General features: G+C 45.9%; 1 protein-coding gene across 1 annotated transcript; it reads left to right on the plus strand.

The window, feature by feature from the left end:
* The first annotated feature begins 460 nt into the window (after positions 1–460).
* Positions 461–16,388, plus strand: LOC133440776 (trichohyalin-like). Its single transcript, XM_061718094.1, has 6 exons — positions 461–2,401; positions 2,445–2,771; positions 2,853–3,028; positions 13,289–13,391; positions 13,476–13,676; positions 15,086–16,388. The coding sequence occupies exons 1-6, from the start codon at positions 476–478 to the stop codon at positions 15,395–15,397; spliced, it is 3,045 nt and encodes a 1,014-aa protein (XP_061574078.1). The 5' UTR covers positions 461–475; the 3' UTR covers positions 15,398–16,388.
* The last annotated feature ends 257 nt before the right edge of the window (positions 16,389–16,645 follow it).

A 16,645-nucleotide genomic window follows, 5' to 3' on the forward strand; every position in this document is an offset into this window, starting at 1 on the left:
CTCCTCCACCGCTGGCCCCGCCCCCTCAGGTCCTGCGCTCAGGCTCCTCCCACAGAAGCCCCCCCCAGGTCTCGGGTTCGGGCAGCCGACCCCCCTGGTCCAACCTCTGCTGACGCCGGTCTACAACCAGCCCCTGGAACTGGTCCTGAACCAGAACCAGGACTGGCCCCCCCTGGTGCTGGTGGCCAACCCCCCCCAGTCCCTGTACCAGGTCTCCGCCTACATGCTCCTCCCCCCCGCCGCGGCACCGCCCAGGTTTTCCACGATGCCCACTGACTCGCTCGTCTACGAAGCCGCGAGGCGCGGTGGCGTCCACTCGCAGGCCCCGCCCCCCGCCCTTGGCCCGGCCCCGGCCCCCGCCCTCGACCCGGCCGCCCCTCCACCGCCGACTCATGCAACCCCCCCTCCCCCGTATGAGGATGTCGTGGGAAGCAGCACATCTGGTTCCTCGCCCCCGACAGTGGAGACGGTGGAGATGGACGTAACGGTGGAGACGACGGTGACTGAGGAGAAGCTGGAGAAGCTGGGGAAGTTGGAGACGGTGGAGAATCTGAAGAAGTTGGAGACGGTGGAGAAGCTGAAGAAGTTGGAGAAGGTGGAGACGTTGGAGAAGCTGAAGAAGTTGGAGAAGGTGGAGACGTTGGAGAAGCTGAAGAAGTTGGAGAAGGTGGAGACGTTGGTGAAGTCTGAGATGTTGGAGACGGTGGAGACGATGGTGAGGTCTGAGACGTTGAAGACGATGGAGATGTTGGTGAAGTCTGAGGCGGTGGAGAAGTTGGTGACGGAGGAGACGACAGAGAAGTTGGAGACTGTGGAGACGTTGAAGACGATGGAGACGTTGGTGAAGTCTGAGGCGGTGGAGAAGTTGGTGACGGAAGAGATGACAGAGAAGCTGGAGACGTTGGTGGAGTCTGAGGCGGTGGAGACGTTGGAGACCAGACCTACATCCAGCGCCGCCCCCAGACGGTCACCAGGAACAGCAGAACTTGCCCCCCCTGAACCCTCAGAGCCGCTACGCAGACGACATGCGGAAGAGCCGTCAGGCTGGGGGGGAGAGCATCACATGACCCCCGCCGGAGCGCTGCAGGACGCCTGGCGGCTCCAGCCCCGGCTCCGCCTCTTCAGGCTGCCGCTGCCCCTCCCTCCACACGGGCCTCTCCCCCGTTTCCGCGTGACCCGCGGAGGCACCGAAAACGAGATCCAGCTGGACGTGGTGAGGAAGAAGTCTCGGCCGAGGAAGAAGTCTCGGGCAAAGGAGGAGTCTCGGGCAAAGGAGGAGTCTCGGCGGAAGGCGAAGTCTCGGCGGAAGGAGGAGTTTCGGTCTAAAGAGCAGTCTCGACTGAAGGAGTTTTGGGTGAAGGCGGAGTCTCGGGGGAAGGAGGAGTTTCGGTCAGAGTCTCAGGTGAAGGAGGAGTCTCGGGTGGAGGAGGAGTTTCGACTGAAGGAGTCTCGGCGGAAGGAGGAGTCTCGGTCTAAAGAGCAGTCTCGACTGAAGGAGTTTTGGGTGAAGGCGGAGTATCGGCCTAAGGACGAGTCTCGACTGAAGGCGGAATTTCGGGCGGAGTCTAGGCTGAAAGCAGAGTCTCGGTTGAAGGAGGAGTTTCGGGTGAAGGTGGAGTCTCAGTCTAAGGCGGAGTCTCATCTGAAGGAGGAGTTTCGGGCAGAGTCTCGTCTGAAGGTGGAGTCTCAGTCTAAGGAGGAGTCTCGGCGGAAGGCGGAATTTCGGGCAGAGTCTCGGGCGAAAGAGGAGTTTCGGGTGAAGGTGAAGTCTCAGTCTAAGGCGGAGTCTCAGCGGAAGGAGGAGTCTCGGTCTAAAGAGCAGTCTCGACTGAAGGAGTTTTGGGTGAAGGCGGAATCTCGGCTCAAGGAGTCTCAGGCGGAGTCTCGGGGAAAGGAGTATCGGCCTAAGGATGAGTCTCGACTGAATGCGGAATTTCGGGCGGAGTCTAGGCTGAAGGCAGAGTCTCAGCCGAGGGAGGAGTCTCGGTCTAAACAGGAGTCTCGGGTGAAGGAAGAGTCTCGACTGAAGGAGTTTCGGGTGAAGGAGGAGTTTCGGGCGGAGTCTCAACTGAAGGCAGAGTCTCGGTTGAAGGAGGAGTTTCGGGTGAAGGTGGAGTCTCAGTCTAAGGCGGAGTCTCAGCGGAAGGAGGAGTCTCGGGGGAAGGAGGAGTTTCGGGCAGAGTCTCATCTGAAGGAGGAGTTTCGGGCAGAGTCTCGTCTGAAGGTGGAGTCTCAGTCTAAGGAGGAGTCTCGGCGGAAGGCGGAATTTCGGGCGGAGTCTCGGACAAAGGAGGAGTCTCATCTGAAGGCGGAGTCTCGGACAAAGGAGTCTTGGGCGGAGTTTTGGGGGAAGGAGGAGTCTCGGCGGAAGGCGGAGTCTCGGCGGAAGACGGAGTCTCAGGCGAAAGGAGGAGTCTCAACTGAAGGCAGAGTCTCGGGTGAAGGCAGAGTCTCGACTGAGGGAGGAGTCTCGACCGAAGGAGGAGTCTCGGGCGGAGTCTCGGGGGAAGGAGGAGTCTCGGCTGAAGGAGTTTCAGGCGAAGTCTCATTCTAAGGAGGAGTCTCGACCGAAGGAGGAGTTTCGGGCGGAGTCTCGGGGAAAGGAGGAGTCTCGGGTGAAGGAGTCTCAGGTGAAGGCGGACTCTCAGTCTAAGGAGGAGTTTCGGACAAAGGAGGAGTCTCAACTGAAGGCGGAGTCTCGACTGAGGGAGGAGTTTCGGTTGAAGGAGTTTCGGGTGAAGGCGGAGTCTCGGGTGAAGGCGGAGTCTCAGGTGAGTTGGCGCTCGTTAACCTGGTTCCAGAGCAGGAAGTTAGCGTCCCAGTTGTACTGTTGTTGCTCTGCTGTGTTTCAGTCTCGCCGCGGCGACCCGGACGACTTCACGTCCCCCCTCTCGTCCCCCGACTCGGACCTGTCGGAGCTGCCGTCCTGCTCCGTGTGCCGGTCCTGGAACGCGTCCCGGATCTGCTCGGCCTGTGAGCGGAGCTACCACCGCGACTGCCACGCCCCCCCGCTCGGCGGTGACATCCGGTAGGATCCCAACCGGTCTCTGGAGGCGTCCCGGTCCTCAGGTCCCCTCAGGACCTGTTGTGCAACAAGCAGTGCTGTTCAGTTATCAAAAGTTATAAATAATTATCCTTTAACAATTATTAATAATTAATAAAGTAGATTACTTATCAAATTGAATGATTCAAAATGACTTCAAGGCGGCCATTTTAGGAGGCACATTAAAGCTGATTTTGGGTTGAGCCAGTTTTAAAGTCAAATACACATTCACAAAATGTCCATGAGCCTTCATAAGTTCAGAGTTCACATGAGCACATGAACGGTAGCACAACATACTTGTGAGTCATTTTAGTCAGTTAAGACTACTTTTTACAGTGCAACAAGTGCATTAATACTAGAATGCCGTCAAGCAATACCCAAACACCTCTGATGTACGCTTACGTTTCAGAGAAGTTAAGAAAAGGGTAGATAAGATTAAAAAAAAACTTTTAATCTAAAGAAAAACAAAAACATTTTTTGTTATTAATTTTGGATTATTGTACACAGATTTGACACCAAGTTGGTAATATTCGGAGCCTCACACGGGGCACCAATTTGTTGTGAAACAAGTAGTTCTGTTCTTTTATCAAAAGTTATTAATAATTATCCTTTAACAATTATTAATAATTAATAAAGTAGATTACTTATCAAATTGAATTATTCAAAATGACTTAATTATTCTCGGGGCACCACCTGGGATTCAACTAGGAAAATGATAACTTAACAAAATCAGTCTCAAGATTGATTATTATACAGAGTATAATTGAAGGATGAAATCTGAACGCAGGCTCCAGCAACCAACATTGGCGGAAAATATGTGTAAAATAAACAAGGACGACTTTTTTCAACCAGAATTTATTTGTGTGTGTGTGTGTGTGTGTGTGTGTGTGTGTGTGTGTGTGTGTGTGTGTGTGTGTGTGTGTGTGTGTGTGTGTGTGTGTGTGTGTGTGTGTGTGTGTGTGTGTGTGTGTGTGTGTGTGTGTGTGTGTGTGTGTGTGTGTGTGTGTGTGTGTGTGTGTGTGTGTGTGTGTGTGTGTGTGTGTGTGAGTGAGGGTCGGTAGCTCAGAATGGCTCGGGAATTTATGACCGAGAGAAGCCTCTGTGTGTGTGTGTGGGTTAGTAGGAGAGAAATAGAGAAGAAAGATAAAATAAACAGACACACTTAAATAATTCCTCGCTACCAGAAACCCAAGACCTCCTGATCTTTCCCACACAGAAATGCACCACTGTTACCCCTTTTACACCAAGTTGGTTCCAGGGCTGGTTCTGGGCTAGAGCCAGACTTAGCACCAGTTCTTTGGTTTTACACAGCCTAAGCACCAGCTCCTGGCTCTCAAAACTGGTGCTACACCAGCCCCTTTGAGCTGCTGGGCCAGCTCAAAGAACCAGTTACGTCAGGGGCTACGTGCTTACGTCAAGGGCTGGGGGCGGGGCTGGGGACGGTGTTACTGAACAACCAAAGCAGAATAAACACGGAAGAGCGCCGTTTTTAAACAACGGAGCGTTGAAGACGGCGGTTAAGTTAGCAGACTCTTTTATTATTACATCAATTTATTTGATAATGGATGTAAAACAGAAGCAGCAGTGGTCTACGGTACAATCCACCAACAGCAACGTCTGCGGCTCCGTGCCCGCCGATGGAGCGCAGCCCCGCGTCCGTGCCCGCTCCCAGCCCGTCCCCGCGGGCCGGGAATTTTTATTAAATAAATGGATGTCATAATAAGAGTCTGCTAACTTAACCGCCGTCTTCAACGCTCGATCCATTTATTTAATAAAAATTCCCGGCCCGCGGTGACGCTTCCCAGCCCGCGGTTCTGGTTCCGCGTTACACCAACGCAGAGCCTACGGCGTATGTTACGAAGGAGGAGAGGAGAGGCAAGGAGAGGAGCTGCTGTGCCCCGGGGCTGCCGGCTCTCGAGTCAAATTTTTTAACAGGCGTTATGTGGATAAACTGAGCCCAGGTTGGGGATCTTAAAGGTTACTTTTACGCCTGAAAAAAATATTAAAACTTAATAAAGTGCCATATTAACAGCGCTACAGCAGGAATTAAAACAGCTTTTAACTGTCGGCTTCCTCATATGGTGTGATGATCGACGCAGAGCCTACGGCGTAGGTTACGCGGCGCCGGGCGCCGTACGCTGTACCCTCCGCCGTAGGCTCTGCGTCAATTTAACGCGGAACCATAAATCAGCTCCGGAGCCGGCAGTCAGCCAGAAATTCCGAAATTTTCAGATCAAATTTCTTAACAGGCGTTATTTGGATAAACTGAGCCTAAGTTGGGGATCTTAAAGGTTACTTTACCTGAAAAAATATTAAAACTTAATAAAGTGCCATATTAACAGCGCTACAGCTGAAATTAAAACAGCTTTTGGCTCTCAGCTTCCTGATCAGGGTAGGGATGGAAACGAGGGGGAGTGGTGACGTGATGACGTGGCTCTCTGGCCAGCTGCTGGCTTGTGTAAAAGCAAACAGTTCTTACTTAGAACCAACCGCAAACCGGCTCTAGCACCAGCACTAGCTGCAGCCCTGGAACCAGCCTGGTGTAAAAGGGGTATGTGAAACTAAACTTCACACGTGCGCTCTTGTCATTCAACCGGGAAATTTGGAAGGGCCTTGTTTTAGGTTGTAGAGAAACATGTCATCACGATCCAGCAATGTGGATGCAGCACTAGACAAATAAGAAGGTAAACAAAAACACTTAAGTTAATAAACACAACTATGACAGGATCAGCAGTCCAGCTCACAGCGTAAACTAACTTTTAAAGTGTGTTACTAAGTTTTCTGTGCCCAGACACCAAAAACAGCCTCTTACGTGGGTCTTGTAGTTGAAGGAAAAAAAGGTGGTTTGGTCTGGCTGGTCAGTGTTCCTTTGGGAACAGCTGGGTGTTTACGCTCGGCAGGTGATCCTGATAAAGCGGCTCTCACTCCCTCCAGTTATCCGTGCTGTGGATGAGGGGACAGCAGCTGGATGAGGGCACAGCAGCTGGATGAGGGCACAGCAGCTGGATGAGGGCACAGCAGCTGGATGAGGGCACAGCAGCTGGATGAGGGCACAGCAGCTGGATGAGGGCACAGCAGCTGGATGAGGGCACAGCAGCTTGGCTTCCTCCAGCTTCGGGTCGGGCCGAAGGCGTTCACGTCGAGGCAATGCAGGGTCCCGGTTCGGCTTTCTGGGCTCGGAACCGGTCACTCGTGCGGCACTGCAAAACGGACGCTCCTTCGGTCACGAAAGGAGATAGCCGGCCCTTGGCTGGTCCTTCTGGTGCAGAGACTATGGAATGAGCAGAAAAGAGAGAAGAGAGCGAGAGAGAGGGGGCCTTCTCTTTTATAGTTGCGCCCAGGAAGTCCATGCTCCTTCCTGCAGCTTGGGGTTTTGTCCAATTAGAGTGTGGTCCCTTATCACCAAGGGGCCACATATGCAAATCCTGGCTGGGCTTCGTGTCCAGGGGTTTTTCCGTTGATCCAAGCCGTGTGGCCACGGTGTCGTAAACCTTAGTCCTGGTTTCGGGCTGTGGAAATTTCCATTGCCCCTTTTGTTCTCCAGACCACGCTGGAGGTGTCATAAAACTTTAGGGTTGCTTAGGTCGAAGGCCGGAAATCCGGCCTGGTGGCCTGGTCAAAGCCTGACTGCCATGAGTCCATAATCACATATGAATTCATAATCACACATGACTTCAAAATCACATGGGCGGTAGCCCAACAGGCCTGAGGATCTGAGGATTGATTGATTGAAATTCTTTATTCAGTCACATCACACTACAAGTATTATCAACACAAACATTACCGAAAAAATAGTGACTGAAAAGACACAGGCAGAAGCAAAGTGCTTATATTAATGCCTGTCCTACAAACAAACAATAGGAAAACTAAACCAGAAAAGGAGGACCAATAACATACTGTATATAGTAGTAAAGACATTTTTTTAATAAATATCAGAGAACAGCAACAAACAAAAACAAAATAAACACTAACAATAAAAGTTAGTGTCATTCCATAGTTTAACTCCCACAACAGATATACGTCTCCTTTTAGTCTCTTTTCTAGCTTTTTGTACATCACGCTGTTAGGTTAAAAAGTCATCACAATATTAATAACTTTAGAAAAAGACACCGGAAACTGTCAGAAATGATTTTCAATGGCCTTCTGCAGAAGGTTGGAGAGGAATCCTGAGAAGCTTTAGGCAACACGGCCCTTCTCTTAGCTCGTCAGAACTTCTCTCAACTGGCTCTCTGCAGAGCTGGCGCTTTTATTAAGCAAAGGATGACAGGAATGACCATATTTGGAACAGTGACTGTATAGATGGACGATTGACAAAAACAGATGGTCACACACATGACTTTTCTTAGTATGAAGAAACAAACAGACATCCTTAAAACACAAAGGGTCAATGGGTCAACTAAAACAGGACCCTCGGTTGGAGGTTTGAACAGATGGTTTTTAAAGACACTGGGTTATTTACAAACCAGAAGTCACCAGGCCAAACTTCATGGGGGTCTCGTGTTATCAGATGGTCCAACTAAACCTAGCTAACCTTTAAGTCAGCTTAACGTCTTGAAACACATGAAGGGTCAATAAATGAGCTCCTTCTGGACAAACAAGAAACTCTGTAAGGCTTTGCACAGATGTGTCTAAAGACACTGCTCAGCTGTTAACAAAGCCATAAATACCTAAATACCATCAGGGAATGGCCTGCCTGTAACTTCTGTTAACAATTGTAAACTTGTGAAAAACGCAGCAGTCAATTTCTCTGAGCTTACCTAATTCTGTTGCGTTCATAATGACAATTTAATTCAAAAACGTTGATTAACCTCACATTTCCCTACTCTTGTCATTTTGAAACTTCACAGCACCCAAAATAAAACACTCCAGTGTCATCGTAAACATACAGGTAATGAAAACACAGGACAGTACAAAGACAGTAATAGTCGGAATCGGAATTGTAATCTCAGTCATTATGTCAGCATGACTCAGTAGTGAAAAAGTCTCTTCCATTCCTCGGACTCCTCTCCTAATTTGTTGTCGCAAGTCAGTTTGGCTAGTCATCTTCAGGCTGTGGCTGGCGAGTAGGCATCAGTTGATTACTTCGGCGGGCAAAGGTTGTGGTACCGCCCGACTTCCCGCACTACTCGAGCCTGGCATTTCTCTGCTAGCTTTCACTGCAACTGGTGAACGCAGTAGATCATTCAGCAGCCTTTACTGCTGCCGGTGCTGTCGGTGTCCTGATTTGGACAGCAAAAGGGCCCGTCCTGACGGGTGATGACGTTTCACCACTCGACTCAGGATCCGGTTACCCAGTTTCAGCAGTTCCTGCTTTAGGAGAGGGGGAGAGGAAGAAAACAGCAGCGTACAAGAAGACGATTCTCATGTACAGTTCGACTAATGGCCATCATTCAGGCCATGGCTTTCTTGAGCCTTAACTTAACAGGCCATTAGTTCACTCCAAGAATGAAATCCATATGAACAACTTCAAATGGATAGGTCCTCTCATGTTGTATCTGCAACATGTCGGAAAGCTCCTACTAAAAATTTTTTAAAGGGTATTTAGTATTTAATCCTCATGATGTATCATATGTACCCTTACATACTCCCACTCCCTCCTGTTGAGCCATAGAAACTCCCTATGGCTCAACTTAGCCACCAGGGGGAACAACTTCCTTGGAATTACTGGTCTGCTTCACAGCATTATTTTGCATGCCGACAGGGGTGGGGGTTTTGTTGTCATTAGACCCCCTCCTTGTTGACTTGTCCCTGGAAGAGTCAGGCTGCCAGAGTCAGGCTCCCCAGATAAGTGGCCCTCCCACTTCTTGACCTCTGCATCCTGGCAGGTCGGCAAGTCTGACTTAATGATTCTCTAGGGTTGGATATCTATGTCCCTCAGAGATCCTCCCTCCCATCACCAGATTAGAAGGGGCAAAAACCTTTTAAACTCTGTCTCCCACCGTAGATTAGACTACAGAATTTCTCATTGAAAAACGTTCTTATTTCAACCCAAGTGGGATATGGTCTTATTAAAGTATCACCACACAAAAACTGTCAGTGCAGCAACTCTTCTGCAACGTAAACAGTAGTCTTCAGTGAACTTATATATATATATATAGTATATATAATAAGTCATAGTCACAAAACGTCGGACTGAAAGGAGGCATTCTATCAAATAATGCCTTCTCAACTGTTGTTGAGCTATATTTTCCCCAAATCAAAAGAAACGCTAGAAAATTGTCATAAAATTGTCAGAAAATTATCTCCAGATAAATCATGAGTACTTATAAAAGTCTTCAGGAGATTCTTAACCTTCTGTTTGCATGCTGCAACGCAAATGCATGCCCTTCTATGAAAACTCATAGAAGTCTTAAGAAAATTGTGGGATAAATTCCCATGCGTAAACTACACATAGACAAAAACCCACTAACATTAAACACAACTTCAGATCATCTGCATGTGGGTTCGTGTATCACTGCAAATGTGTAAATTATTTATCCTCAACCTACACTAACCAAACTCAATTGGTGCACTTCAGATGAACTCCCAAACTAAATGATAGCAACACTGATCACAAATGTACACATTTTCAGTGTGAATAGGCTAGTATGCACTCAGAGTTCTTCTTTTCTAAAAAGATTGTACAACGGGTTTGTTACTCCTGCACACACCCCTTTCTGTGTAAAATGTCACTGACATACAAATGACAGTAGGCTCATGAACACACTCTTCCACTGTATTCTAAAAATACAGCGGCGCTAATTTCATTGTACGAAACCCAATTTGAAACTTCTATGATTCTATGCCTTCATTCAGGGCTTAGAATGATAGAACAAACTATATTATTCCACATCTCTACGTCTCCTCCAAAAGGAGAGCTCACTTCACTTCACCACTGAAAACCCCCCTTTTTCCAGAAACACAAAAAAGTTCTCCCTCAGACACAGAGCCTTGCAGCCGCTCGTAAAGCGCTGCACCCACTGCTGGAGCACGCTTTCACACACACACTCTCTCTGCAGCTTGGCTCTGCAAACTCTGCAGCTGTTTCACAAGGTTTCATGAATACACACACAGAGACACACAGACACAGACTTCCTCATGCTGCAGCCTGCAGCAGCCCCCACTTCTCCCAAAATCCATCCTCTCCTCACAAGTTCGCAATTTTCTTGTTTCTTCTTCTAGTCTTAAATTAGTCCATTTACTTCTTTTTAAGTTCCCTATATTATTATTTTGCAAGATTTGTCTCCATTTTCTTAAGTTTGAGGACGTCTCCCCATCAATTAAGCATCTTTTGAGATTCTTTAAGCATAAGTTTCAGCTTAACCACGCCTCTGCTATTTTTCGTCAGTTATTTTCTTTCCTAAGTTTCTCTCAGGACACAAGTTTCCTTTTTTAACAGTTTGGTTTTAGCCTGATATTTAGTGAACAACTTAATTTTTTCCCCTCAATTTTGGAAACTCCACATTGAACACACAGTTTTCCTGTCATAAACATCAGACAAACATTAGACAAACATTAGACAAACATAAAACACAACCATTAAAAATCATTTCCAAGAAACCTCTCCTCGTTATCCTGTACTTTTAAAGTCCTCTGACATTCAAAAGCCGGTCCCCGACCGAGTTAGATGTTGGTCTTACGCACTGCTCTTTAGGCAGTATTTTTAGAGGCCCCTATGCCTCGTAAAAATCAGGTCCCCGACCCGCCGCCAAACACCGTTTTCGCTAACCTCTTGTTAGTATACACAGAAATTTCACTCAAAAGAGGTCTCTCACCTAGTCTCCTAGTGCCCTTCCCTGGCTGGGAAATCTCGTCGTCTGGACTCTGGAACAGCGCAGATCAATCTGGGCCCCGTTCCTGAAGTCAGAACGCTGTCGACAGATTTTTAGATGGCCTCCTTTGACCGTACGCCGTTCCATCACCAGAGCTTGAGATCACGGGTTCTCGGCACCAAAATGTTAGGTTAAAAAGTCATCACAATATTAATAACTTTAGAAAAAGACACCGGAAACTGTTAGAAATGATTTTCAATGGCCTTCTGCAGAAGTTTGGAGAGAAATCCTGAGAAGCTTTAGGCAACACGGCCCTTCTCTTAGCTCGTCAGAACTTCTCTCAACTGGCTCTCTGCAGAGCTGGCGCTTTTATTAAGCAAAGGATGACAGGAATGACCATATTTGGAACAGTGAATGTATAGATGGACGATTGACAAAAACAGATGGTCACACACATGACTTTTCTTAGTATGAAGAAACAAACAGACATCCTTAAAACACAAAGGGTCAATGGGTCAACTAAAACAGGACCCTCGGTTGGAGGTTTGAACAGATGGTTTTTAAAGACACTGGGTTATTTACAAACCAGAAGTCACCAGGCCAAACTTCATGGGGGTCTCGTGTTATCAGATGGTCCAACTAAACCTAGCTAACCTTTAAGTCAGCTTAACGTCTTGAAACACATGAAGGGTCAATAAATGAGCTCCTTCTGGACAAACAAGAAACTCTGTAAGGCTTTGCACAGATGTGTCTAAAGACACTGCTCAGCTGTTAACAAAGCCATAAATACCTAAATACCATCAGGGAATGGCCTGCCTGTAACTTCTGTTAACAATTGTAAACTTGTGAAAAACGCAGCAGTCAACTTCTCTGAGCTTACCTAATTCTGTTGCGTTCATAATGACAATTTAATTCAAAAACGTTGATTAACCTCACACACGCAAATTTATATTTTGACTCATGTATTGAGAAAAACCGTTGTACACAGAGCGGGAGTAACTTTAATTTAGCTTTATACATTATTTGCATTATTCTATAATAAACCAAATCATATAATTTCATAACATGGGATTTTATAAACGATGGATTTGTATGTTCATAGTTTCCCACCCTATTAATGATACATATGGCTCGTTTTTGTAAGAGGACTATAGCATTTACTGTTTTATACGTCGAGCCCCAAACTCCCACAATACGATATATAGGTTTAGTTTTTTTTAGTTTATTTTGTTTTGGTCATTTGCATTTTAAGATGTTTGCATATACACACTGTGTGTGTGTGTGTGTGTGTGTGTGTGTGTGTCTATATATATATATATATATATATATATATATATATATATATATATATATATATATATATATATATTTTGTGTGTGTGTGTGTGTGTGTGTGTGTGTGTGTGTGTGTGTACGTACACATTTTCTTTTTTTTTTTTTGACCAAAACCTGAAGCCTCATGGCTTATTTTGCCTATCCTTTTCAACAAAAGGCAGACTACAGAAAAAAAGATACTTAAGAAGAAAACGAAACGAATGAACAAAACAAAGAAAAATTAACAAAGAAGAGAAGAAAATAAATGTGGTCACTCACGATTGAGGACATCTGCAGGAGGAAAGTTGCATAATTTAGACAGTTTAATATGAAGATAATTTATATTAGTGTTCTATATTTATCTATTATTTTAGATTCATAATTTTTTTTAAATTTGTAATTTGAGCTACTTTTTTTTAGTTTCTCATCCAGGCGGTTCCACAGTTTCACCCCTTCGACACTGATACACCTTGACATTTTTTTTGTTCTTGGCCATTTCTGCTCAAAAATGCCATAGCCCCTTAGGTTGTGCCTGCTTTCCCTCACCTGGAACAACTCCACAAGGTGCTTGCGCAAGTCTTGAAAGTCTTAATAAGTATGGAATTTTGAAACACTGTTTTCCAGACCTTGAAAAGTCTTGAATTTTGTGTGAAAGTCTTAATAAAGTATGGGGAAAAAATGTATGGTTTTACAGTATGCTCAAAGGCATTGTGAAAATGTGAAATTCATGTACTTGTGATTTTCATGTTTTGAAACGTTTTCCTCAGTAAAAACATAATTTACTGTGAATAATGCATTCGTTCATTGAATACTAGCCTATAAAAAAATTCTAACAAACATTTCTAATAAACACAATTGGTACAATCTCAACCAATGAAGTAGGCAGTAGGCACACAAGTATACAAGTACGTAAAGTTAAGGTCTTGGGGAAAAAAAAAATCAGTTTTAAAAAAGTCTGGGAAAAGTCTGGAATTTTAATTTGGAAAAAGAGCAAGCACCCTGACTCCAGGATACAGTGTGGGATAAGGTAGTATTAGTGAACAATAAATTAAAGTTAGTGCTTTATGATTTATTATATTTCTGGACTGAGGTCCTCGGGGACCTGAGGTCCTCAGGGACCTGAGGATCTGTCTCTTGCATCCTTGTATTCCTGTTAAATGTCCCTCCTCTTTGTCTAGCAGGTCAGAGTGGCTCTGTTCGTTGTGCCAGGACCTGTCGGACCCGTCGGACCCCTACAGCTCCGACAGACCCCAGAGTCCCCGTCTGAACCTGCCGGACCAGAGGGTTGGACCTTAGTACCACTTTAGGGACAGGAAGGATCCGGTGTGGGGGTTAAGGACCGGTCTGACCCTGGTTTGTGTGTTTCAGCGGTGCGAGACCCTCCTGCTGCACCTGAAGGTGGAAGGAGGCCTCCAACTCTCTCGGGCCGGTTCCTGGAGCCGCCTGGTGCTGATATCGGAGCGCCTCGCCGACCTCCGGCCTCCCGCCTACCAGAACCCCGCCCAGCTCGTCTCTGACATCTGGGACCTGTTCAAGGACCCTCCCCGGGTCCGGATGGAGGGGAACCAGGTATGGAACCGGGTTTCTTACGGACAGAAGATCACAGGACGGCAAATAAAATCATGATAAAAGAAAGGTTCATTAATAGAGAAAAAAAAAAAGAAAAAAGGTTCAGTACTATAAAGGGGGCGTGGGGGTTGACTCAGCACACAGAACCTTCCGGTTAACCCTGATTTTGGCTTCTGACCAGGTCTCATATCACTCCGAGTTGTGATCAAACCGTAGCTCGTAGCAGGAAAACGAAAACATCGTGAGAGACACGGAAGCTGGCAGATTCTGACAATCTTAATTTTATTCAGATATTCCTTAAAATGAGTGGGTAAGCTCAGTGCGAAGACAGAGTGAGATTCTTTTGAAGAAAACGTTTGATAACATTACAGTGAATGGGGACCGAGTCAGGTATTGGCTACCCCGCCTGTCAAAGTCACATTTTATGAATCCCAACATCTATGTGTACATTCTGACGCAAAATTATTTGTCTCCTTTTTACAGTTTGGCTGTGAGCTCGAGTTACAAATAAAAATGTCGGTTATTTTTTGCTGTTTCTCACACTCTACCAACTGAATTCCACACTCTAGATTTGACGAAAAAATGATTTCCAGTCCTCGTTTGAGTGCTCATATTTTGAAAAGTGTACATCTTAGGAAAAAACTGTTTGGTGTTTTGGGGAGAAGAGAAGTTTACCTCCGTTTTGAAGTTTGAATGACATTTCTACGTGCAGGTATGAGAAAGCTAGGTGACTCAGAAAAAAGGTGAATTTTGGCTTCTTTTTTTTACCTCCTCCTCCACCTACCTATCCTTAGTGTGACATTCCGCGCCACACACATACATGGGAAAATCTCCCCATTAGTTTGGAAATTTGGAAATGTTTTTGCACTTCATGCGAAAATTATTTGTGCGATCGCTCTGAAAATTCACAGGACTGTAGTTAAATTCAGGGCCTACAACTTCCTAAATCGGTTCAGAATTTTTGGAGTAACGGTGTGCGAGTGGTGAGGCCCCAACGTTCTCCCAATGCGTTCCGGATGGCCCAAAAAGCGCACGTTTTCGCACGTTGTGCAAAAACGTGCGCACCAATCGCTAATAAAAGTCATACAACCTTTCTTGTTTTCTCAAAGCTGCGGGACTAGTTACGCGCCAAAGTTTATACGGAAGAATAAATAAAAATAAGGATAAATAAATAAGCCTGAGCAACTCCTCCTGAGTGTCTCGTGGTGCAGCCGTGGCACTAACTAGACAAATATTCCTGGTAAGATTTTGAGTTTTTGCAGTGAATGCAGATTAAGTTCAAAACTAGACGTATTCATGTAAAGCAACAAACTTCATTTTTAATTGTTAATATCACAGATTTAAATATGTTATATTTACATGCACTTAGATGTGTTTTTATTCAGTGCACTTTTCTCCTTCGTTTCCAGCAGGAGGCGCTGCTGCAGCTGCAGCTTCGTTTCCAGGAAAAGCTGGTGCAGATCTTCGGTGCAGGGCTGCATCCGTCCCTCCTGCGGGCCCCGGGGGCCCCGGCCCCCCCGGGCCCTCCACCGGCCCCCGGGGGCCCCGACGGGTCCGAGAGCAGCGAAGAAGAAGAAGAAGAGCAGGGAGCCGGGGAGCCGTTTGGACGGGGAGCAGAGTTCCAGGCCAGACTGATGGAAGTGAGGAAGAGGCTGAGAGAACTTGTGGAGGACAAGCCGCCGTCTGGTGCCAAGAGGAGGAGGAAGGAGACGGAGACGTAGTAGGAGACGTAGACGGAGACGTAGACGAACCTCAGACGTCTTTAACGACACATTCAGACGCCTGAGGAGCAGCAGGACCTTCGTTCCTCCAAACCACGGCCTCAACAGTCTCAGGGAAACAGGAAAAATGGGCTTCCTGGAGGAATAAAGAGATTCTTGGTAGAAGCTCCTGATCCGACGCCGGGAGACGGAACCAGAACCATGTTGGAGCTGAAGCAGCATTTCAAGGTCCAGAGACGCAGCTGTGGATGTTTTCTGGAAGTCGAGACACTAAAACAGGAACTTCTGATCTGCAGAGACGAGGACGGAGGACTGACCTCGGATCAGGAACTACCAACAGTTTTCTTGTTCTCATGTTAAATAAACGATCACAGGCTGAAATGCAGCTAAGAAAGGTTTTGATTTTAGACCCAAAAGAACCGCTGACGTGGGGACCAAATCTGAGAATAAAACTAGATAAAAGTGTTTACAGAAACAGGACTTTATTGATCGGTTACTTTTCTTTTCCTCATCCTGAACGTCGTGTTTTTTGACTTTTTTTAATCGCGTTATTCGTTCTCCTCTGAAGTTCTGGACCGGCACTGATCCACTTTTACGTCCGGAAGTCGGTGTCGGATATTTATTTCCATGAACGCAGCTTGAAAAAGTTGAGTGTTCTTTTACTTTGAAATCCAACGTCTGGTTCTGGTCGTTTACACAGAAAAGGCTTTTTCTACAGGAAAAATCCATATTTATTTTTTTATCTGAATGTGAAGCAGCTGTTGTTTGAAGTTGGTCCCGGTGACCCGAGTCCGTTTACCTGAATATTAAACTTGTTTACCTCATGAAGCTTGAGTTTGAAACACTTAAATAAAGTATTTGTGCCTTTCTCGTTCTGTGTGAGCAGAACTGTCCCCGATCAGAACCACCATGTTTATCATTTGTGTTCTGACTCAGGTTTGTGTTGATTATAAATAAGCTATTCCTATTTTTTGCTAAATAAATGTAAACGTTGAACCATCAGATGTCTTTGTAGCTTTTTTGTTTTGTTTTTTTGTTTCAAATATTTTTATTGAACAAATACAGGACTGTCTCAGAAAATTAGAATATTTTGATAAAGTTCTTTATTTTCTGTAATGCAATTTAAAAAAAAAAAAAAAAAAAAAAAAAAAAAAAAAAATATATATATAATGTCATACATTCTGGATTCATTACAAATCAACTGAAATATTGCAAGCCTTTTATTATTGAAATATTGCTGATTATGGC

This window comes from Cololabis saira, chromosome 3 (assembly GCF_033807715.1).
Source record: "Cololabis saira isolate AMF1-May2022 chromosome 3, fColSai1.1, whole genome shotgun sequence".
Classification (NCBI taxonomy): domain Eukaryota; kingdom Metazoa; phylum Chordata; class Actinopteri; order Beloniformes; family Belonidae; genus Cololabis; species Cololabis saira.